Below are 25,881 nucleotides of genomic sequence, written 5' to 3' on the forward strand. Positions count from 1 at the left end.
CTAATTGTATAATCTTTTTCTCGCTTGAAAGAATGAAAATTGTTTGATTTATAATATGTGTAAAACGTGATCCAGATCTACTATTATAATAATTTAGCTCATTGTTTCGTTTGAACTTTCTTTTTTTTTAATCCGCTCTCATTTGCATCGTATCCCTTTCAACTTTGGCAGCGTTCATCGGAAGAGTTCTTTATTACAAATGTCATGTACATCACTTAAAGCCTTTTTCATACTGGTTAATCATTTTAAAAGTTATTTTGAACGCAGATTTATCGACACCATTTTCATGATAATATTTGAACGTATATTAAACTAAATGTGGCAGTTATGTTTATGTACAAAATATTAATATTATAAATGCAAATAAATATACTTGGTCCGTTATGTTACTCTATCACGTCTAAATTATTATGATTATGATAAAATTGGGCAAATAAATAGATGGGATTTTGGAAATGGTTATAGACTATTTTTTTGTTATATAGGTAGGTTGTTTGACGCGGGCGTATCAATGGGTACGGCTAGTATTTTACATATAAATATATATCTACTGTTTGTAACTAATTTTATAACCATAACTGAGAGTAGATTGTCACTAAATGGGTTTGATTTAAGCTGACCTCTCTTGAACTAGTACTTAATTGACCCTCAATGTACACATGATAATAATTTTTCATACTGTTGTCCATACTATAGTTTTATAGCCATCTGCGGTACTTCCAACCAAGCCGTTAATTTACTATTTATATTGTACCCAACCTACACGTTAACTAGACCAAGACGTCAACCTATTGCCTGTTTAACAATCAACCAACTCAATTTTAATCCAAACAACTTATCCAAAGGTGGCAAACAAGTTTACGATACCCCTAATATTAAGTATATATCGTAGGCTTTAGACGCCTTCAACACTGGAAGCATCGCCAGCGCCTTACTGACCCTATCCCCGACCTTCCCAGGAACTCTTGCCACCTTAGCTCACCACATAACCTACTTAAATGCAGTGTTTTTTGGTTGTGATCTTACGTGAGGTTGTGGTGCTTCCTCAGTACGGCTGATCCAAATTTCGAGGAAAATATTTCCTTCTATGTCCTACCCCAATAGATTACATTGACAACTAGCTTACCTGGCATAGACAACTAGTTCACCTGGCGATCTTCGTACCGCCTTATTTGTTTTTTCTTAAATATAATAATTACATATATCAAAATAAAATATAGCCTATGTTTATTAACTGAGGTAGGGCACAGCAGGAATTTCCTGCTCAAAATATGGGGCAGCCCGACTGGGGTAGTACCTCGACCTTACAGAAGATCACAGCTAAATAATACTGTTTTCAAGCAGTATTGTGTTCCTGTTGGTGAGTAAGGTGACCAGAGCTCCTGGCGGGGATTGGGGATTGGGTCGGCAACGCGCTTGCGATGCTTCTGGTGTTGCAGGCGTCTATAAGCTACGGTAATCTCTTACCATCAGGTGAGCCGTACGCTAGTTTGCCGACCTAGTGACATAAAAAAAAAAGTTTCAAGTTGGATCAAACTGCACACGGTGTGCAAATTTGAATAAAATCGGTTAAGTATTTTAGGAGTCTATCGCGGACAAACAACGTGACCGCGTAATTTATATATATTAAGAAGATTTGTTAGACACAAACATAAAGTTAAATTATATGTGTACACCTTACAGACACGTGCCGAAAGCGAAGCACACGACAATGGCGGAGACGCCAGAGCTGAAGCGGATAGCTGAGAACACGAAACTGCAGAGCAACGTCAAGTACCACGCTGACTTTGAGAAGAGCAAGGGGAAGTTCACACAGGTGAGGTTCATTTTATTCTTAAATTAAATATATGTAACCTCTTCACGAGTCCTGGTTTCCTGGTACACGTTTTTTTTGCCGATTGTGCTCTGCGAAATCTACATTCTGGATGATAGCTTCATTTTAACAGTAATTAATTTATAAAAAAAATATTTGTGAAATCACGCCTTAAACGTGCATATGAAGCCATCTTGAATAAATAAAATTGTTATTCACTTATCGCTGATATATTCTGAAAACGATTCGTTTTATGAATGTAGGAACCAGGATTAAGAATATACAGGTGTAATATTACACATCTAAGCCGACATAATTACATTAAGCAAGTAATGGAAGTCGTTGTATCACACGTGACTTTTTAATATTTAGTTAAAGAAGTAATGATGTAAGAAAATAAAAATTATGTAAAGAATTTATTTTTCCTATTTCAAATACGATAGTTTATGCAAGCGATTTGATTGCAATGGTATTTTATTTATTATTATAATATTATTAGCCCAAGGGGGCATCATGCACCGGGCGCTGCTCACAAAGGGGCACAAATGATCCACAAAACAAAAAATTGGTGAACAGTTTTTATTTTTATTATAATTGATTTCTTGAAAATATATTTCAAATTTATTAGTGTACTATAATAAATGTTAATTCGTAAATAAAAAGGAAAAAAAGAAATACTAATATAATAAAAACACATAGAAATGGTGTCTTTCTTACTGGTAGGCGCAACAAATTAGAGAGAGGGTTTTATTTTACTTTATTTATTTATTAATTTGCGAGTATATTTTAGATATAATATTAAATGGTTTTCGAATGGGCAGGGGGGCTAAAAAGGTATTATGCCTCGGCCACGAGTTAAGCTTGCTACGCCACTGACAAGTCACCAAATAAACAATAACAACAATAAACAATTTTCTTCTGTGTCCGAGGTCCAGAAGCACACAATACACAAGCACATGCCCATAACACGACAAACATCTATATGGCAAATACAAATATACGCAAATGCGTCGTCAAAAACAAGTAAACGATCTTTACAATTGTAATTATAGGTTAAACAAGTTATTTTGTTCGTATTTCACATCGCGAACTATTGCTTCATCGGGCACGTGCGTTATATTGCTCTATTCCGGTACAGTGAGCGAGACGGCAATTATAAGCAAAAGGACAAAACAATTTAGATCCCTTTTAAGTTGGCGGTATTAATGTGAGATGTGGATTTGACATTGGACTGCTATGAGAGTTGATAGAGTTTGGATTAAAAATTGTCTAGATTCACGACTAATAGAATTATCTTGTTATTAATTGATATTTAAAAAGAAATTTGTGTCAAACTGGCTATTAATTTTTAAATGCGTTTTGCAAAAAAAATAATAATGAAAATAAATGGATAGAGATATAATGATAGTATATACCTAGTGGTTAAATTAATTAATTAATTTATTTATTTATTTATTGGTTTACCAGCAGTTATTACACTAAAACATTCATTACAAAACGGAACATACATTATACCTTAATCTAAGTGCACAACTCATGTAGGTAAACACCGCATGCATATAGGTAAATACAATTCAGTATAATACATGTTAGTATATTGATTAGGTATATAATAGTAAAAATAATTGTCTTCAGTAATCAATAAATAATTCACTTCACTTCAGCCTATCGCAGTCCACTGCTGGACATAGGCCTCCACAATTTCGCGCCAAAAATGGCGTGAACTCATGTGTGTTGCCCATAGTCACCACGCTGGGCAGGCGGGTTGGCGACCGCAGGGCTGGCTTTGTCGCACCGAAGACGCTGCTAAATAATTATAGAATTGTTATTATTAGATAACAATAAGTTTTAGAAATATTTACACATATATGTATATAAAGCTATTTGTTATTAGTAATTAAAAATTAAAAATTATACGTAGCTAAGGTCAAATATTATAGATAATCGTTGTATACTAGAATGTTCTAGTTAAAAGTGTAAATACTTATGAAAAGAACCGGCAATTAATATTTAATCTTTTAATAACTCCCAATACGTAATCAAAAAAACTCAAAATGTTTGTAATATTTAAACCTAAATTATAATTAGTAAAAGTATAATAACAAATAAATTTCTTCGATTTCCAGGTAGCTGATGACCCAGAGACCCTCAGGATCAAAGCCAACACGAGGATAATAAGTAACGTCGCGTACCATGGCGACTTGGAGAAGAAGGCGCAAATGGAGAAGCAGAGGCAGATCAACGAGAACGGAGAAATCGTCGGTAAGTTCCAATTAACATGCACATGTTGTTTGGTATGGATTTTTTATGTTGTGTTTTCACATGCACATTAAAATAAATGCAGCTATAAATATATCAGTGCATTTAAAATCATGAAAAATGTGTTTTCATTTTACATGCACATTTTCGATTTCATTTTACAAGCATTGAAGTCTAGATTTCGTTAATATCTTTGCATGGATTTTTTTCTCATGTGTTAATTAATTTAATTGTTGTGACACACGAAATGTCATAAATTTTGCACAAGTTCATTGTGTGGTCGTGGGATTCACAGCCATTGAAATGGGGATTGGCGAACGAAATGGGTTAGTTGTAAATAATATTTAACTTCACAGTACAGATAAATGACTAAAACAATACTAGAATCGTGCTAAATATGCGTTTCAAATTAAATAGTTAGAAAAACGAATCGTTTAGATATAGGAACTCAAGCTTAGTGACTTTAGGGCCTGGTTCATCGGTTATGGATAGTGCCATTTATTTGACGGATGATGGTATTAGACAGATCAACAGATAAAAATTATTTGATATATTTTTGTTTTTTATCTACTATGTTAATGAGATAATTCTATTCTTAAATTTATACTTCTATACTATTATTATAAAGAGGTAAAGTTTATAACTTTGTTTGTATGTAGGGGGTAATCTTCGCAAATACTGATGCGATCAAGAAAATTCTTTCACTAACAGAAAGCTACACTATTCAGAAATTATATAAGCTATATTTTATTGTTATTGAACAAAAATTCAGTGAAAAAAATAGTATATGTAAATCAAGTCGGAGAAATGCGAGCGAGACGAAAAGTTTACTATACATATATTGCATCACAAAAATAATTAACGCCCAACGAAGTGGGCACGGGGCGGCTAGTGTGAATATAAAGTTGTAGATTAATGTTTAACTCTTAAGTGCCTATTCTGTCCTTGCTGTTAAAATCTATTCGTAACTTATTTACAGGATAAACTTTTCCAACACTGATGACTGGCCCTTAATCTAATTTTTCTGTTCACATAACTTGAACTAGTTAAATATTAAAATATTTTTTACTTAATTCCATATGATTTCATTGTTTTACGTGATATGTCTATTAATTACGCCGTTTCGTTCGTCAGTTCCTTAATAATGACTTATATAATTATTGTTGAATCATTGTTATGTGTCGATCATCTGACCAAGAGGTATTAAGGAGTTTTGATGTTGCAATCGTTGTAAATAAGATATACGTTCACGGTTGAGTGATTTCATTTCCACAAATACGATACTTACTGTATTCTTACACACAAACATATTATTAATCTACATATGCAGTTCCTAATCTAAATTTCTAGCAAGTCTAGTTATAGAGATTAGTACCCTTCAATAAATAATGCCTTACACCAGGGATGTCAAAGATACGGCCCGCGATCGCAGTGTGTCACAGAAAGAAGAATCATGACTTGACTCGATTCTTCTACTGAAGTTTTAAAATGTGCTCACTACTTTTTTTTATTTGAATCTGGCCCGTCTACACATTCAAATTTTAATATATGGCCCTCTGCAAAATTGGGTGTTGCGCCCCTGCCTTACACGATTTCCCAGTAGGAACAGTCTCGTGTCCAGAAATACATTACAAAATCAGATAGACACCGACCAATTTCTTTATAACGTATATAAAAATTGTGACTGCCAGTACAAGTTAATATGACCACGGCTTCAATTCGTTCAAATAATTTTAGTGCTGAAACGATGAAAGTGTAACTGATTGAAATTTTCGCGATTTGACGCGATTTCACCAACGTTAATCTTCACTGTTTCATTTTTGCGCATCGTAGAATTTTATATAACCTTTCTCAATAATCAGTAAGGCTTTTTGTAATGTCAAAATCGGTCCAGATGAATGGATTCCTTAATTAGCGCGTCCAAACTAAAAATACTTCTTGGTCGTCGCGTTGTTACATCCATTAACTCTTCTGCTTGCGCTAGACGTAGCAACCAACGATAACTACCATCAACAAATCGAAAGCTACGCAACCGAAATGCTACCAAACGTACCGCCGCCGAACCTACCACCGAAAACTCACTACCAGACACCCGTCGCTCAAAGCCATCGACCATACCAGCCTGAATACCGCCAGGAGGAATATTTAGCCTACCCGAAATATGAGGACTTTCAGCAGAATGCTAATCAGTATTACGGGAATCAGAATCAGAGAATTGGTAGGATTCAAGATTATGATCCCTTGAGCGATGGTCCGAGGCAGCCTCCGAACACCCAAAGGGCGTCAGCCACTTTGATTTATAACAGTTCAAATGATGGGAAGAGAGGTGAGTCATTAGGATTTATGCTATGTTAGGTAGATGAATGTCTTGTATATTATATATTTATGGAAGTTTAACAAAGATATCTTATATTTAAAGTAGAATGTTTAGGAGGTCGATCTTTCACTTCGTAGCAATAGTTATATGCAATAAGAGTTTGTTACTTTTTTATATATTATATAGAATATGGTTTCTAAAGGTTTTGTCCTGAATTTTGATTTATTTATTTAGAAACTTATACTTACACTAGGATAGCAAAAGTAAATAGCTCTTATAAACAATGCTGGCACTACTTACTTGTTTAGTCAAATATTTTGGTTACACTATCTCTAACTGTACTGTTCTACAATATACACAATCATTGATGATCGAAAATAAATCTCAATTTGATTCATTTCTGTAAATGATTTTAAATTGTATTAGTTGGCAGTAGGTACATTATATTTATGTATCATTAGAATATGACTTTCAAATCGATATACATTCATCTTCCTTATAAATAATTTTCATAATTTTTCCCATTTAATGTTTAAGGTATAAGGTATTTTGTTTCTTTTACGTCATGCTTTATTTGTGTTTTTGTGTTTGGTGTTGGGTTGTATAAAATGTCTTATGTCACTTTATATTGAAACCATTTAGAATAATCTAAGGTTTAAGTTACAGCTTTAATAAAACTTGTTTTATATTTAAATTAATATAATTTTTCTATTTCCAATTAATCTAGAATATAGTAGTATTTCTACTCATGTTTCGTATTCTTCTGCTCAATAAAAGTAGATAAAAATAATCAGTAGCATAAAATACATATGTAGTTATAAAAGTTAAAATTTTGCTAAATTCCTACCATACTTGATTAACACGTTGAACCCCATGAGGAACACCAGTTGTGCCTGACTTGTTTAGTCTATGGGGCCAATTTCAAAGTTCTTATTTACAAAAAAATTATGTAAGTTTTTATTGTACTACCATTGTTAAAGATCCTACTTATTTTTTCTTACACTATGTGGCAAATTTTTCGAAGACATATTTTTTAAGATGACTGGCTCGGGGTCATGTGCTATCCCCCGCGGCGACAACGGAAAAATTTTATGTCGACTACATGGTGTCCCCATGGCCCAAACAGAAAAACTAAAAACCAAGGCGGCGTTTAACGTGTTAACTATTATTAAAAAAAAAAATTTAAACACGAACTTGTATCGTCAGGAGCACACCAAGTGCAACAGCAACAGAGTAGCCGACATATCGGTCGTGTGACCGACCTCGACCCACTTGCCAACGAACAACACAACCACCGCCCAACCAACCACTCCACACACCCCAACCAGGTGAGAAACCAACTATTTAATTGATAGGATAATAGGATTAATAGAATCTGATTGTTCGACCATCCGACCAAATTGTCTAACGGGATATTTGCCATATTTTTTATTTTTATTTTGAGGTGCTCAATATTTCGACATTATCCACGAATGTCTCGTTCACGAGACTCTAGTTTGCGGGTGTATGTTGTTGGCTTTAGTGTCCTTACCGGACTACCTCCTCGTACGTTCATTCAACATCTTACTAATGAAGATAACCATTTTAATTAAAATCTTATAAATCTGTCCAACCTTTGACCATTTGACCAAATGGTTTACAAAAATTAAAGATTTATTTATTCAAATCATGAAAATGTTGATGTTTTTTGAAATATGACATAGCATGCAACATCTTGTTTAAAATTTGGAGCAGTCGGAATAAGGAAGCAACTCAACATTGCAGAAGATCACAGCTAAATGACACAGTTTCCAAGCGGTGTTGTGTTATTTTTGTGAGTAAGGTAGAGAGCTCCTGGACAGGGTCAGGGGTAGGGTTGGCTACACGGTGGTAATGCCCCTCGTGTGGCAGGCGTCTATAGTCTACGGCACCCCCTTACCATTATGTGCGCCGTTTGTTTTCCATATTTGTAATTAAAAAACCAACAAACCGTTCATCAATCGAATTCTAAATAAAAGAATATAATAAAATTTTCGGTCGTTCGTTTTATTTAAAAACATAATTATTATACCTATTTGAATTAAAATGTATATTTTCAACCGTTTCCAGAGAGTCTACATCGCGATGTATGATTACGAAGCAGACGACAGTGATGAAGTGAGTTCATATTATGTAACATTTTTATAACTCCCTTGTTTTAGAAAGCTTTTTAAGGTTTGCGTTTCTGTAAATTAGTGTAAGGAGTCTATTATTTATTTGATTATTTACTGTTTATACTAGTCCATTGGCGTTGTTACCCCTGTTTTCTATTCCGGGGGTCGTGGGTTCATTTCCCGCCCTGAGTCTGAGCGAAAAAAAAAAGTATACTCATCAGCAGGCTGTTACCTAAAACAGGTATTAAGTTGCTTACCTTAGGAAGTATATATAATATTAGAGACAGACGACCGTGTGTGTTAAATACATATATTGATTTGTTATTGACTAATATTTATCCCTTTGTTTGAAGGTATCCTTCCGCGAGGGCGACTTAATATCAAACGTGACTTCAATCGATGAAGGCTGGATGACGGGGCAGGTGCTCCGTACGGGACGCACCGGAATGCTTCCCGCTAACTACGTCGAACTCGCCCCAGACTCTGTACGCCCTCGTTGAACACGTCACGATCCGTTGCAACACGTTACAACTCACAGAACATACAATTAACATCATACAAATCAAGATAAAATCATTTTACGCAACATGCGAGTCATAGCTACACATGTCAGTTGACATAGAACAAGTCACAGCACGCAAGACATTGACATGAGTCATTCAAGTCATGTTACATCACGAGTTGCAAGTCATCATAACATAAACTTTAATAAATGTAAAATACAAGACAATATTTAAACCGTTTATCTCATATCATATATATACATAAAAATACTTACACTTGTGATAAACAAACATAATATGTCATTATTAACGAAACTTAGTGTCGATCACTACATAATTATTGTCAATCAACCAGTATATATAAGTATGACTAAATATACATCACTATTATTTAAAAAATAAAAAACTTTGCCACTTGTTTGTATACATTTATAGCATTAAAATATTCTAATATAGATATATGTATCTCGATGTATAACTTATACAAAATTATGTTTCTTGAAAATTATACTTGCATGTAAAACTAATTTTGCAACTAAGAACTAAAATAAATCGTTCACTTTCACGCCTATTTTTAATAATGGTTACACTAGATTTCAATTAATACGATAACATTAAAGCCTACTGTGATTCGCTTTCTAGTTATTTAAAGAAATAATTCGTTAAAGCAATATACATACTTATTTGTAAAGAAAAACTAACGCACGTTTATGTTCAGTAAAAAAAAAACATTATTTAAGTATTTCTTAGTACCTATTCTTATGACCAATTAAAAAATATGCATTTTTAAAATCATTCCAGAAAAAAAGCATTTGTTTTATGGCAACATTTTCATACGTCATTATGTATGAGTGAATTGGCTACTTAATAACTTATTTTTTTAACCGTTTTTTACATCTAAATTGTGTTATAAAAATAGAATATGTTTTTGAGAATTTTTAGGTTAATTCTTTGAAAATTTATTTGTATCATAAAGCTTCCGAACAAACTTTACGATAAATTTTGTACCTGGTCACACTGCAGGTCGCAATATTTTACACATTGTAAATAATTTTACATTTAAATATAATAAACTTTATGGTGTAGTACCGTATTTTTATATATATTTTTGTAGAAATATAATGTTTGTAACTTCATGTTTTTATATATCAAAATGCGATCAAAGCATAATAAATATTTTAGGCACACTTTTTTAATTTCACATTCCGTTTTTTTACGGGAACACAAACCCTCTTTTTGCGATTGCTTTTTTTTTATTCTGTAAAATTCGATTTGGCGCGAATCATCCACAAATGTCAAAATTATATAAAAAAATTATCATGAAAAGTTTAAATAAAAACAAGTTTTTGTTCCCGAAAGTATTCAAGGTATTATAGTGTCCAATTATTTTATAATTTGTTTTAAACATATTGAAACTTATTGTTAGTTGCAAATGTTGCACGTTTAGATAAGACACTTTTATTTTATTTATTATTTTATTTACTGTAGACAACACTGCCCAGTTATGGTTCAATCTCATTATAATGACTAGAGGGGCAGTACGTCTTAGTCGATAATTTGTTATAATTATAAACGTTAAACTACATCACAATCAAGGGCTTATTAGAGCGAAGTAATTAAATTGTGTAACATTTGAAGGTATAAAAAAATCGATAAAAATTTCCTAAATTTTATGCACATGTAATATGAAGAAATATTGTAATAAGTTCGCTTGTTTCTTGTTTTTTTTTTTATCGCTCCTAATTGCCGTAAGTTTACAAGATCTTATGTAGGGTAACAGTATTATAAGCCGACCCAATGTTACAGTGCCTTTGCCTAATATTTAATAAAATTTATGCAATAATTTTCTTGGTTTTATTCATCATATCCTTTGAAAATAGGTGTAACTTCTTAATTTACTAAGTTATCAAATGATTAAGTAATTAAAAGCGTCATGCAATTGATTCAACGTAAAAAAATACCATTTCAATTTTACTTCACAATAAACCATAAGAAGTACGAATTATCGCTATCATCATCGAGTAGGCTTCAAAGTTAACAAAATATGTGTAGGTTTCAATGTATCAATGTTTTGAAATAACTCACAAAGAGAAATGATTGTAAGTAAAATTATTTCTGGAGACATTTTAACGGTTTATTTAGTATACGACACTGAGGGGATCCTGCCCTCCAGCCACGCTTAATAACAAAGAAGTACTATGAGCAGAATATGTCAGGTAACTTGACATGCAGTTAGACAAGACTTATCCATCAAAAATACAAACAAAGAGAAAACAGCTCGGTCTGAAAATAAGGATACTTTACTAGCCTGTTGATCAAAAATTTCAACTATATCTCGAGAATAAGTTGCTATTATAGTACAAGGCAGTACCCAGACCCATCTGGACGTGATCGAACTGCAGGGTACTTACTGCGTGATGCTCAAATATTGAAATATATCACAGATTTAAAAAAAACATTGCGAATGATAAGCAATGCCTCTTAGTTCGTAATACCAACGAATTCGTACCTACCCCCCACAGTCAAGCAGGATATTGAACGTCATAACAAATTATATAGAGATCATTTTACAATAACACTAATAAACAATAGGCTACAAGGCCGTTTTCTAAAAAGAAAATACTTTCCGATTTGTTCCAGAAAAAGTAAATTCACTATGTAAATAAAGAGAATGTGACACAGGTCACTCTGTACACGCCAATTAGAAATAACGCCCGTCATTCCGCTGTATGTTCCTAAAGGCAACGGCGGTGTTAGAACGTGGACGGTACGTGCTTCGTTAACACTGACGGGAAGTTTTCGTGCTTCCCTACTTTAGCTCTTCGGAGCGAACAGAGCGACTGCATACGCAGCGGAGTCACCGACGATGTTTGTTCCTCCCCGCGCGCTTCATGTTCTCATTTCATCCGTGCTTCCGTGACGTATGCTCTCGCTTACATTTTCCAACCCAATGGGCTTAAGAAAGAGACATATTGGAGTATAATTGAAATAAAAAAATAATAACTTGAAAACACAAACTTTTTCTTAAATTTATCTTTTTAATTAAGTAAATGATTTTAATATCAATTTCTTTCTTTTTGGGTAGTTTTTCAGTTAAAATTAACTTCGTTAGAAGGTATATTAAATGAAGAAACCAACAAATTTCTAACGGTAGTTTATTATCCGCTCGCAATCATTCATACACATTATTTTACACAATGTTTTCAAAAAAGAACACAAAAACAATTTAAAAAATGCTACAATATCTATTACAATATGTTAAGTATAAAATGCAGCTGCACAACACAATCATTCAATTTAATTTTTTTAAAGCAATATGATATTATACGAGTACAACATTTTAACGAGTGTATCAAGTCTAAAAATTAATCTAAAATCGCTCAGAGAAACTTTCATTTTGAATATTGTAAATATTGTGTATTTGACTCATAGCGCCATCTTTTACTGAATATTTGAACTACCTTCACTAATTGTTAGTCTCCCAAAAGACGCCGCCTTAAATAAGGGATGGACCACCTAGCCAGGTATGACCTGACGGTGGGAGGATTACAACTAGGTGAAAACCTTAAGGTCTTAGGACCCAACCCATCGGCCTAAACTAATGTGATCCCGGAGGCAACGTGCCCCGGTGAAGAAAGCCCGGCTAAGGAGGTGAGCTGCAAGTCCCGTACCCAGACAGGCTCTCGGGCCTGTCTGGGAACTATACAAATATTATCACTTGTTTAGTAATAATTTAGCTTTCAAAGCGAATAATAATTTCCATTAATAGTTTTAGACATATCCAAGTCAAAATTAAAACAAAATTCTCATTTCTAAAAGCACAAGCTTTTATTTTACTGAACACTTTACTGGTACTGTTAAGGTCAAGGGAATCAACGAAATCATCTAAATCATTTTTATGTTCTTTTTATTTCACACAATCCAGTAAAAAAGAAATTCCTATACATAATTAGTATTATTATAATCTTAGTCTATATAAATCTATATAAAATATATTTTCATTGCTTTAAGGGCATTTCCTTTCAAGCTGCCCTTTGCCACCCTCGTCGTATTCCTGCGACGATATCCACATCTGTTGGAAGGAACCAATTGAAGCCAGGATCGATCCACCTGTTGATTTAAAAACACAGTAAATTAAATCAAAACATTTATTTCGATATAAGTTAAGGACCATAAATGTGTATAAAAACACTTAAGGAACGTCAAAAAAAATTCTACCCTTTAAAAAAAATTAGTAGTCAGTAGGAACAAGATCAATTAAATTTGCTATATAAAATTGCTACGTTATAACGTTGTGTATATTACAAACTTAAGTAATGTACCCTGTACGGTGAATGACCGTACATTTGCACCAACTCGGCGCGAAGCGTAAAGGTGATAGTGAGCGAGTGAGCGTACTGAGTGTGCCTGTGTATATGTGTAGTGAGCGAGTGAGCGTATCGAGTGTGCCTGTGTATGTGTGTAGTGAGCAAGTGATCGTATTGAGTGTGTATGTGTGTAGTGAGCGAGTGAGCGTATCGAGTGTGCCTGTTTATGTGTGTAGTGAGCCAGTGATCGTATTGAGTGTGAATGTGTGTAGTGAGCGAGTGAGCGTATTGAGTGTCCCTGTGTATATGTGTAGTGAGCGAGTAATCGTATTGAGTGTGCCTGTGTATGCGTGTAGTGAGCGAGTGAGCGTGTTGAGTATGCCCGCGTATGTGTGTAGTGAGCGAGTGAGCGTGTTGAGTGTGCCTGTGTATGTGTCGCGTGTGTTAGTGCCGCGTGTGTTAGTGTGTGCCCTCACCGATCCAGGCGGCAAACCGGCGCTCGTTGTGCGCGGGCGGCGCGTGCGTCTTGAGGCGGTGCGCGGAGGGCGCGCGGCCGGCCAGCTCCTTGGCGAGGCGCTCCGGCCAGCCCGCCGCGCACGCGCCGCCGCCGCACGCCACCACCGCGCCCCACAGCGCGGCGCGGGCGTCGGCGTCGCACGCGCCGGCGGCTGCGCACACTGTATCGGGGGTCGGCCATTACTCATGTGATGTTTTTTAGCAACTTCTTACCTCCTACCACCTTAGGTGATATGTGGTAAGGTTTACAGATCCCTACCTAATAGGGGTACCTATTCTCATACCCAAAAATCAAGTTTTTTATCTCCCATTACACTGCGATCTCTTGCCACAGGGACATTTATCAGTAGGTAGGTTTGAATTCTTTTTTGGCATAGTCGGTATGAGACCTGTGTCATATCCTACTTTACTTTAACAACTTAAGCGTGTCTTGGAGCATCTTCCGTTTCAATCTACGGGTTGTATTGCTTTCATCAATCAAAACATTGGCCAGGCTATTCGGATGGTGTTTAATTCTTTCTTGTATGTGTTTCTATGGAAGAGTATTTCCTATTCGACTGTTACCATGTTCAAGTCGTAATGTAGTTGTTCGTTTGTCACGAAGTAGGGGGCACTAGTTATCTTTCTCAATATATTGTGTTTCAATCGTTGCAGGATTTCAATGTTGGATTGGGAAGCTGTCCCCCAGAATTGTATTCCGTCCAAATTGGTTTAAGGATCGCTTTGTAGAGAAAAAACTTGTTGGTTGGCGACAGTTGTGACAGGCCACTTGTAACCCTAATTGTTTGCGTTTTGTGAAAATGTTTTGTGGCCAGGTAAGGTAAGCAAGATACAGCCCCAAATATCTGACATGGTTTTGTTTGTTTTCTTAGTGTGACCTCCCGTCAAACTCAATGACTTAGAAGTCATTGAGTTTGACGGGTTGACAAGTGCCTCTTTTTAATGTAAAGGTAACATTAATAGATTTTGTTTAAGCCTTAATTTTCCACTTTTTTAACCAAATCGATATGTCATTAAGTCCACCTTGTAACAGTTCTGCCGCCATTATTGGGTCAGGGTAAGATGCAATAATCGCAGTGTAATAATATATATAATAACCTATGGTGACACAGTGAACTTGGTAGGTCAGATGTATAGATAAGGTACAGCGTGCTGGATGCTGCCATATGGGACTCCTGCTTTAACAGGGCAGAGACTTCAGAGCGTCTCGCCACATTGGACTAAGAAGTGTATGTTTACCAAAAATGATTTCAGGATTTTGTACATGTAGTTAGGGAGCAATGATTTTAATTTATATAACAGGCCCTCATGCCACACCATATCAAAGGCTTGCGATATGTCCAAAAAAGCGGTTGCACAGAACTTTTTAGATTCAAGGGCCTTGTCAATTTCGCTAATTAACCTGTGTACCTGTTCGACGGTAGCATGATTACGACAAAATCCAAATTGTTTGGGAATTAAATGGCACTGTTCTATGAATGGTATCAGTCGGAGTGATAACAACACGTCGTATATTTTTGCAGGTATGTGTAATAATGCGCGTTCGCGCAACGGTCACAGTACTGGTGTGTTTCGATGGGGGTTGCGGGTTTGATTCTCGCACATGACAAAAATTTGCATAGGCCATACAGTTGTTTCCCGTGGTCTCGGTGTTTGTATAGTCCTTGTGCTGTAGTCGTCTATAAGCTACGGTAATCGCTTACCATCAGGTGAGCTGTAAGCTTGTTTACCGTCATAGTTGTATATAAAAAAGGAGTTGGGAACTTAATTTTTTTTAACTCTGAATATACAATACAGCGCTTATAATTGGTTAGATGATTTCCTTCACAGAGTACGCATTTCACTTTGTCGGAGCGTTCTTTCCTGGGGCAGTTAGATGTTAGGATGTAGATCTTCTGCATTTAACACACTTGGGCTGTCTGTGACAAAAGTTTTGCTATGTCCATACTGTTGACAGTTTGAACATTGAAGGATAGTGCGTTTGGGTCTTGGTGGTTCAATGTCTATGCGACAATTGAATAATGTTATTATGCTGTACATATACTTGTTATTTGGCTGTAGTTTTATAAAAACGTCGGCAATGGCTGTTTTATAGAGCCTCTTTTAGCGAATTAGTGTTAGTTGAAGGATGAATCCGTTTTAATACTATACTAATGCTCCTCTCCTTTGTTTTATAGGTGAAAAATTCAGTGACTCTGGGTTTAATTCTTTGTATATAATTCTTTATATATGGTAGAGTATGCTTCGTGAGTTTTAGTTTGTATTTTTACTCACTCGCCTTGAAGGATTTTTACTTCATAGCTCACTTCACACCACATTCTAGCATTTCTGTGAAAGGCTGAATGTTCGCAAGCTTATCGATGAAGAATGGATTGGGCCTGGCCATCGCTGCGGCTTCAGATTCCGACTGTCTTTGTTGGTCTGTATTCGCGAGTTTAGAGAAGCTGTCGGAAGTGGGTATTGGGGTGGCCAACCAATAATTTGGATTAGCCTTCTGATTCCTGATTGTATTTTCAGGGCTACTTCTTATTCTTTTGCCATAGTTTGCTTCTTGCCATTCAATATGTCCAATGTGGCTTGGCTGGTTAGCTTCAGTTTTGTCAGGAGCCATTTCTATTGGTACTAAAATATTTCCCACAGACGAAAATCTAGGTCTAGGGTTAAACGAGCTCGGGTGGACTTGCTCAGTAAGTTTTTTGTTAGTGCTGCCAGAAGTATTTACTGACACAGAGGCCTGGTCGTTTACCCCTGTGGAGTCTACAGTAACAGATTTCACACTGGCAAGCCGAGGTGCGAGCGCTGGTAGTTAGCTGGAGCGCATGATATGTCTCTCTCATTATTATACGACATTTTCATATTAGATGGGGTTGGATCGTACACACAGGACTTTTCCAATGTGCCATCGCCACACTTTTTGGGGGTATTTAACTCCTCTAGGCTCGAGGTAGCCTAATATAGGTTACTTAATTGACGCCTATGATTTGGCGTTGTAGCTCGTTTAGCATTTCATCCAGGGGACACATATAGCAACGAGATCATCCCCCTAATCAGATTATACCTGTGTTCAAAGATGTAAATTTTCTTATATCTTTAAATACAGGTATAATCTGATTAAATATTGGAAAATCAAGCATTCTGTTATAAATTGCCTGACAGATATTAAGGTTATGAAGTTATGAAAAGTGATAATTGACGTAGGGCACAGCACGAAATATCCTGCTCAAAATACTAAGCTATCTTTACTTCACTTCAGCCTATCGCAGTCGACTGCTGGACATAGGCCTCCACAACATCGTGTCAAACAGTAGGGCGTGAACTCATGTGTTTTGCCCATAGTCATCACGCCGGGCAGACAGGGTGTTGATCGCAGGGCTAGCTTTGTTACACCGAATACGCTGCTGCCCGTCTTCGGCCTGTGTGTTTCAAAGCCAGTAGTTGATGGTTACTGCCGTAACCACACGCATCTTTTTTAAAGATATTTTTTATGGTATAAAGCGGGCAACAAATCAATTATATCCGACTCGTTTGGCTGAAATCTACAGAAAATCTGATACAGTGACCGTAAGAAGGATATCATGCTACATAACAAAACTTAAATAAGACACAAAAACCACCTTTTACGTCACTTTTAGAACCAAAATAATTAAATCATTAATTTATAAATGTTTTCTAACAAACTATCACACATTCGTGTATTTTGTGCATGTAGATAAAAATCAACATACCTAGATGCGGAGCTCCAAGACTTTGCTCGAACAAACACTCGGTCAGCTTGAAGCGTTCAGGACCAAAGTCCTGATGATATCCTCCGGGGAACTCGTAGTGGAGCCCTGGGACTGACGCTGCGGTCCTATCATCGTAGGCCGTTTCTGAGACCTGGTAAAGTATATATTTTCAATTAAGCTAAAATACAGATATATTCACCAACCCACAGTTGACCATTGTGGACGATGTGATCCTTCTCCTACATAGAGAAAAGAGGTCTATGCACAGCAATGGGATGTTACAGGCTAAATCGTAATATACCAGACGACCGTTAAAGTTTTCACTGGGACATTCGGAATTGAGATAGGGCACAGCAGAATATAATGCTCGAAATTTAGAGCTGCCCGACTGGGGCAGTACCTCAACCTTTTTAGAAGATTACAGCCAAATAACATTGCTTTCAAGTAGTGATTTGGGCTAGGCTTTAGATTAAGAACCGTCATTTTGAAGTTAGATAGGTTAAGTTTTTTTTTGTAACGAAATAATTAAACGGTCCAATTTGAAAGTTAGATAGATTAAGGTTTTTTTTTTTGTAACGAAGTTATGCCGATAAACGGTCAAATTTTGAGCTTAGATAATTCGACGGTTCTTAATCTAAAGCCTTACCGTGATTTGTTCCTGTGGTAAGATGAACAGAGCACTTTCATAGGGTCAGGGATCATGTTGGCACTGCACTTGAAATGCTTTTGATTTTGCAGGTATACATAGTCTATGATAACCGCTGACAGTCAGACAAATTCTATGCTATTTTGCTACCTTTGCACCAAAAAAAACCAATTCTGATATTTAAGAAATATCAGACCAGTAGGTACATCAAATAATAATATTAATAATAATTGTCTTTCTTCCTCATAACAAAACACCCCTGATAAAGACTGATACATATACATATAGTAAAGAATTTGGTAAATAATAAAACAATATATACTAATAAATGGAGAGCCGTTTTTTTGTTCGGTTATACAGCGATAACTACTGAACCGATCGGAATAATACTTATACCATAAGATGCAGTGTGTTTCGGAGAAGGTTTTAGTATATGATATGTTGGTGATTAATTATCGTGTAAAAAAAAAATAGACAGACAGAGGTCGCTAGTCTATCCATAAATGTCTATAAATATGCTCTTCTGTTCTACATCAGTATAAATAATTATCTTAAGAGTTGTTACCTGAGCCACACAATGCACAAAATCTTCGTACTGTCTCTTCAGCATGTATTGTTGCCACGACTGTGTCAAGCCTGCGGGTAATGTCTTGAGTGTATACCGAGCTCTTTCTCTCTCCCGGATCACTTCTTTGCTCTGAAATGTGATTTAGATATCATTATTTAGATATAATTATAAGTCCCCGCTGGAACGGTCGATTTTTGATATGGTATTAAAGAATGTTTAATTATAAGTTGTTTCACATGCTTAGAATTGCGAGGTTTGTTTAGGAAGCATGGAAATAAAAAATCATTGTATCGTTTAATTATTTGCACTTAATTTTTTTTTTGTTTTTTGTTTCTAAGAGGTTAAGCATTTGATATAAATCTATTTTTTGTTTACTGTAATCTATACTATAGTATATAATTATAAAGCTGAGAGAAACGCACTAATTGATTGGGTCGAATTGAAAAATAATTTTTGTGTCAGATGGTCCATTTACTGACGAAGGCTATAGCCTATATAATAGTATCATACGGGGATGAGGCTGTGGGCTACAGCTGGTTATTATACATATAAGTCATAACTCATTTTTATTTTTACCTTACTTTTATTTTATTATTTACACAAACAAAATCATACCTGTATACTGTAAATGGGTAACATCTGTATATGCATGTTATTGAGCATAGTTTTTGCTTGATTCACGAGGTGATCTCCACCAATCTGAGACCTAACCGCTGCACTTACTAACGCATACCTAAAATATAAATTGCCATATTATTGTAAGAAAAATGTAAAATCTATTATTGTAAGAAAAATGAAACATTATGTATCATAGTAAATATGTGTGTGTATGTTTGTTGTATTTAAGTGAGGGAGGGTACAGCAGGAATTTCCTGCTCAAAATATGGAGCAACCCGACTGGGGTAGTTCCGCGATCTTACAGATGACCACTAAATAATACTGTTTTTAAGCAGTATTGTGTTCCTGTTAGTGAGTAAGGTGACCAGAGCTCCTGGGGGGATTGGGGATTGGGTCGGCAATGCGCTTGCGATGCTTTCTGGTGTTGCAGACGTCTATAAGCTACGGTAATCGCTTACCATCAGGTGAGTCGTATGCTTGTTTTCCGACCTAGTTATATAAAAATATGTGTATATTATGTAAGGTTCACATAAATTTATTTTTCCATGTGCCTTTTTATGTTTATCTTATATCTATGCGTATGTATATATTGTAAATGTTTTGTATATGTTGTATTTTATTGTTCAGTGAATCTGTACTAATGAATGGAGAGCTGGTTTTTTGTTCGGTTATACTGTGAAAACCACTGAACCGATCGGAATAATAATAATACCATAAGATGCAGTACGTTTTGGAGAATTTTAGTATATGATATGTTGGTGATTACTTATTGTGTAACAAAATATTGAAGGACAGAGCTCGCTAGTAATCTAATAATGTTTTTATTTTCAAAACAATTTACCCATCTATAACCGGAACAGCTGATGTTTGGCTAGCTCCAGCGTCGACGACGAGCGCTGTCGACTTTCCATTAGCAAACGCAGCCAATACTGCATTCTTTACAAGAAAGAACGCTGGTGCTTGATATTTCTCAAACAGTAACTCAGCTAGCTTCTCCCTAGCTGGCCTTGTTGTCCACACGGCCTCAGTGAATAACGCTGGATGGTGTTCCGATGGTGATCTTATGACCTGATGATCAAATGGGTAAAATAGATATGCTGTTTGCAAATAGATGCAGAACGTTATAGAAAATAAATATAGGTGTAGATAGTACATTGAAAAAAAAAACCAATACAAGTATGATCTATGTGTAATTCAATGATAATTTTGATAAATATTTATAGATTACTCGACTTTTTAATCGACTTCCAAAAAGGAGGTTCTCAATTCGACTGTATATATATTTTTTTTAAGTATGTTACTTCAGAACTTTTGACTGGGTGGACCGATTTTGACAAAATTTTAATTAATCAAAAGATGGTGTGTATCATTTGGTCCCATTTAAATTTATTTGAGATCTAACAACTACTTTTCGAGTTATATCTAATAATGCATTTTTACTCGACTATTTTTTCATCCACCTACGTTGCATTACTTGTTGATGTAATTGTAGTCAGTTTTTTTTTTTACTAAGCTGTAGTTATAATAAAGTTTGATATTTATTATCCAGTTAGGAAATAGAAAATTTCTTCGATACGCAGGACAAAGTTACAAACAGAAAATATTACACTAAATCCAATAACTGAACTCAACATTACATGGCAAACATCTGTATTGGCCATACAGATGTTTGCCATGGTCTGGGTATTTGGGCTGAAGCAAATTTAACACAGACTGCTCCTTAAATAAAAACTTTACTACTTTGCAGGTTATTGGGTATTTCCTTACCATGAGTAGCCATTGGGCTTTCAAGATTTATGATAACAATTGGGACCAATGAATATTGATGCTCTTAGTGTTTCAGGCACCTGTAGGTAACCGCTTATTATTAAATTAATCGTACGCTAGTTTCCCACCTTTAAAGTATGAAATAAGTAAGTGATAGTCAAAATTTACCTTTGAGTAACAGTAATCCAACATCTTTTCGAACAGATCCCAGTTGTCTATTTGTCCGTCTTTCATGTACGTCTGTACTTCCATGCCCGGGCGGGGCACGTGTAGCTCTGTGACGTCGATGTAGTAGCGTAGCTCATCTTTCTTTGTAGCTACGGAATATAAATTTGGTGATTCCACTTATACTTGCACTAAGCATTGCGCTATGGCATTTTTTTTTCAAATACAGTATAATAAATTGTAGGTATCATGAATAAAACCTGTTTTTATATTAAAAAGTAATATATGAGACCAATATTATTTGATTATTCATTAAAAAAAAAATAACTTTACATTCAATACCAGTTCAATTACTAATAACTAAAACAACATTCTGTGGAATTGAGCATCTTTTCTAAGCCAAATAAGAAGCAAAGTTATTTTTTGTATATTTAAAAGTATTATTAAGTAGTTTTGCTACGTAAATAAAAAGTAAAAACAGTCGAATATGCTTTGTTTTAATACGAAAAACTATTTAAAAGATAATTTTTAAGGAAACAAATCATTTGATTGATAATTGAAGTTAATAACACTTGAATAAACTTTACATGTTTTCGTTACAAAAACTGCCAAAACTATTCATTTTACATCTTTATCTTAAAAATCTTCTTGGTCTATAGAAAATACGATTAGTGATTAAATTATCAATTCGTAGTTATTTTCTTACCGGTTTGAGTAATATTCCCATCTGGAACCTTCTCTTCTGCATCTGGAATATGCGTAGCAGGTCCCACACCAATAACTGCTGGAATATCAGCTTTCGGAGTATCCTCTTGGGCATAACCAACTCTTAGAGAATGATGCCCAGGGTCAAAAACTAACGCGCCTATTTCATCCCCACCATACAACATACCATTCGGACCACTCATTTTTACTTATTTTATATAACTTAAAATATTTTATTTTGGTATAATAAAATCGGCGCGTAACTAATATAAACTAAACGCTGATCTGAATTTATTTTTTCTATGACATATTAATTATATGACTTTGACAACAGATCATCGTTACGTTTAAACAACTATTTTTATTTATTATTTACTGGAATACTGTAAAAAAACTGTTACAGTATATTATTTCCTTTATATTATACAGTTAATTTTGCTTGTATATGAACATAAGTTTGTTCTTGCATTTTATATGTTATAATATTTTTTTGTTGTGAATAAAGATACTACAGACTTTATTGGATTGTGTATTGTACTGCGTATAACGGAACGAAATTATAGCCATAGACATAAGAAATTTGTTTTATTTTATAGCTATAGCTTCTTAATTTTTTATCAGTGTATCAAAATCAATTAGGGCTTGGAAAGGACAAAAGATATTTTTTCACCATTTCTTAGACGTTGCCGCTCCGTGCAAAAATATTGCAAATCGACGCGCGGGAATCTCCGCACTGCGTCAAACCAGGCGGGGGATTAATAAGAGCGGCAATAGCGCGTGGCATTAAATTATAAAGTTATGTAAACTCTGGTGTAATGGTGCGAGTAGTCACCTAAACACCGACGGTCGTGGGTTCTATTCCCGCTCGGAATGGATATTTGTAGTAATATATATTTCCACCCCGTTCAGTTGTATGCCCTTGTGAGTCTCCTCACCGTGCCTCGAAGAGCACGTTAAGCCATCACTCCTGGTTGTTATTAGCTGTGATCTTCTTTAAAGTTGTTTGTTAGTACATAGAAGGGAACATATCCGCCAACCCGCAGTGGTGCAGAGTGATGGATTAAGCTCCAATTTTTCTCATATATGGAGAAAGAGGCCTATGCCCAGCATAGGGATGCTACAGGCTGAATACGAAATATCATAATTATTAAAGTATATAATAAAACGACAATTATTTTTCAACACAAATGTATATTACAACACAGGAATAAACGATGACATCAATTCTACACAATACATATATTCTGTCATATGACTTAAATCTGTAAATTAATTGAGACATCTAAGCACATAAAACTACATAAACTACGAATCTTATCAATAAATGTTCAATTTAAAATGCATACCCGACACCTAAAAATTAAAAATCTATTTCATTAGAGACCATAGATAAGGAAATTTAATGCTGCAACAAAACTTATGTATACATTGATACAATTTAACATATATTTTATTTTAATATTGGAAATGGAATTGAAAATATATTTTTAACGGAAATTCTATAGCTCCAGTATCAAATTATTAAGTAATTGAAATACAAGAGATATGGTTTTCACCTGTAAGAAAATACTCATAGGAACTGTAATAAGGCTCCCGAGTACAATTTGTATAAAATACGTTAAGAAAGTTCATGTCAAATATTATATATATATATATATATATATACCTATATAAGACCGGGCTACCGGACCGGACACTCCGAGAAGCCTGTGAACGCCCCAGGAGGCTCCTGAGCTTCTGGAAGGAGCTGGGCTGGTTGAACTAGTCAGCCCTCTTTTCACGCATAATGGACCACCTTTGCGTCTAAATGCGGAAAACCGAGCCCAATACAATACAAATACCTATATAAGTTCTTACACTCTAAGTACACCGATGCTAACATCTACTATACATCAATAAATACTTGTAGCTAAGATAATTCTAAAATATTGAAATTAATATTAATATTTTTATTAAAAATACTTTATACTTTGTTAGAACGAGTAAAATGTCTATGGACATAAAATTACCTAATTTTAAAATTCGAAACGACCATCAGCTTTGAATTCAAATTTGTTTCAGAGGCAACAGAGACAGAACGATGTTTTTTTGTTAATTTACTGCTTAACATACGATACCTATAAGGCGCGTATGACGCATTAAACTGTGTCAAAAGTGTGTTAGAGCACAAACTTTTTTTACAGAATATTGACTTTTTTTAGTCCATTACTCTAAATTATGTATGATGCTAGTTTCTGATCTCAATTACATTTCAATGTATATTAATATATGTACTTAGTGAAATAATGACACTCTGAATCAGTCTTAAAAGCAATTCCGAGGCTTCATCTTGATCAGACTAGATTTTATCAACGACATATTGGTAGCAATTTTATTCTTTTTTTTTGTATGAAAATGGTGGTAAACGAGCGTTGGCAAACCTGATGGTATTCAGTTACCGTAGGCTATAGACGCTTTCGACACTGAACATCGAAAGAGTGTTGCCGACCCTACCCCTGACCTTGTCGAGGAGCTCTGGCCACCTTACTCATACAGGTACATAATACTGCTTGAGAGCAATATTAGTTAGCTGTGATCTTCTTTAAAGTTGAATTACTCCCCCTCAGGGACTACTCAGATTTGAGCAGGATATTTCCTGCTGTGTCCTAGCTGGATAAAAATTCGATATGGCTCCCCTTTCATAATCAGCCATATTTACCTAACTTTACCCGATTTTATCTCCTTTCATTATAAAAGAATTAATTATCCTGCTAAACTAACATATAAGAACTTACAATTTTATGCGAAATGTACATCTGCAAGTATTTATTTTAAGTTGAATGAAGTGCTTTACTTGAGTATATTAAAATTTACTGTTAAGTACATAGTAATGTCCTAGAATGGATAACTGCGAGATGCGAAGCTTCTGATCTTGCTATGAAAAAGGTATTTAAGGTCATTTACTCGCTCTCACATCATGTAATTGTATTAATTCAAAATGTACTCTTACAACTATATACTTATACAATAATACAGTTAATAACATCTAGACACAAGAGTACTTAATTAGTAATAAAACTAGAAAAATATAAAAAGTATTTTTAAAAACAAGTGCAATCAGGTACAACATAATACGCTTTTTCTTGTAGATTTCAATATAAAGTGAGAAAATAATGGTTGTCATTTCACTCTACCGTTTAAATCAAACCAAGAGTCCAAACAATTCTCATGTACCTAACTATAACAAACAAGTAAATGTTATTTAACCAAAAATAATATTTAAAGCTCTCGATTCATACATATTTCGAGCAAACATTTCCATCACGCTAATATTTGAGATAATTTTGATAAAAACACATACACAAATGTTTAATGGGTCGAATTTATGATGTAGAGATTAGGACACTAAAAACCAAATGGGCGTTTTAATACCAAACGATCAATAGTCCAAAAACGGCGCTAACCCTCAACCAGTGTTTTGAATTAAGCGCTTTCTTACGTCTTTAGTTCCTCTTAGATCTTTTATAAGATTCACGAAAGATTTTAACTGGTTCTAACATTTTAGGGTAGAAAGACTTACATACAACAGATGACGCTTAAAATAAAAATACAAAAAGGACAATTTATTGAAACAATTTAAAAAATAATCATCAATTTTTCGTCTAACTAAATTTGTTTTGACCTCAAATGATATAACTATGGATTACATTTAATAAGCGTAATGACAGAGGTAATTACATACGTATTACATATTTAAAAAAAAAAAAAAAAAAAAAACAGTAAAACTACAATGACACAAGTTTTCTTGAAATTTAAGAAAAAAAAACTTAAGTCATTGCTATTTACTTAATGAACTTATAA

The 25,881-nt window shown here is 34.8% G+C and overlaps 2 protein-coding genes across 2 annotated transcripts in view; one reads left to right on the forward strand and one right to left on the reverse strand.

Moving 5' to 3' along the window:
• The window catches only part of LOC123667844 (LIM and SH3 domain protein Lasp), a 37,752-nt gene extending 28,163 nt beyond the window's left edge, over positions 1-9,589 (forward strand). The window contains exons 3-8 of the mRNA XM_045601680.1: positions 1,684-1,816; positions 3,940-4,075; positions 6,057-6,398; positions 7,596-7,717; positions 8,478-8,525; positions 8,875-9,589. Of these exons, the coding sequence (XP_045457636.1) occupies positions 1,684-1,816; positions 3,940-4,075; positions 6,057-6,398; positions 7,596-7,717; positions 8,478-8,525; positions 8,875-9,021 (928 nt within the window). The 3' untranslated portion in view covers positions 9,022-9,589. The remainder of the gene's footprint in view (positions 1-1,683; positions 1,817-3,939; positions 4,076-6,056; positions 6,399-7,595; positions 7,718-8,477; positions 8,526-8,874) is intronic.
• A 2,576-nt stretch (positions 9,590-12,165) lies between these two features.
• Positions 12,166-22,244, reverse strand: LOC123667837 (actin-like protein 6A). Its single transcript, XM_045601675.1, has 8 exons — positions 22,043-22,244; positions 21,340-21,488; positions 20,246-20,472; positions 19,402-19,519; positions 18,784-18,915; positions 17,573-17,723; positions 13,808-14,008; positions 12,166-13,134 (listed from the first exon to the last, which is right to left on the reverse strand). Exons 1-8 carry the CDS (start codon positions 22,242-22,244, stop codon positions 13,031-13,033), a joined length of 1,284 nt encoding a protein of 427 aa, XP_045457631.1. The 3' UTR covers positions 12,166-13,030.
• Between the last annotated feature and the right edge of the window lie 3,637 nt (positions 22,245-25,881).

The sequence above is a fragment of the Melitaea cinxia genome, chromosome 29 (assembly GCF_905220565.1).
Source record: "Melitaea cinxia chromosome 29, ilMelCinx1.1, whole genome shotgun sequence".
Taxonomy (NCBI): domain Eukaryota; kingdom Metazoa; phylum Arthropoda; class Insecta; order Lepidoptera; family Nymphalidae; genus Melitaea; species Melitaea cinxia.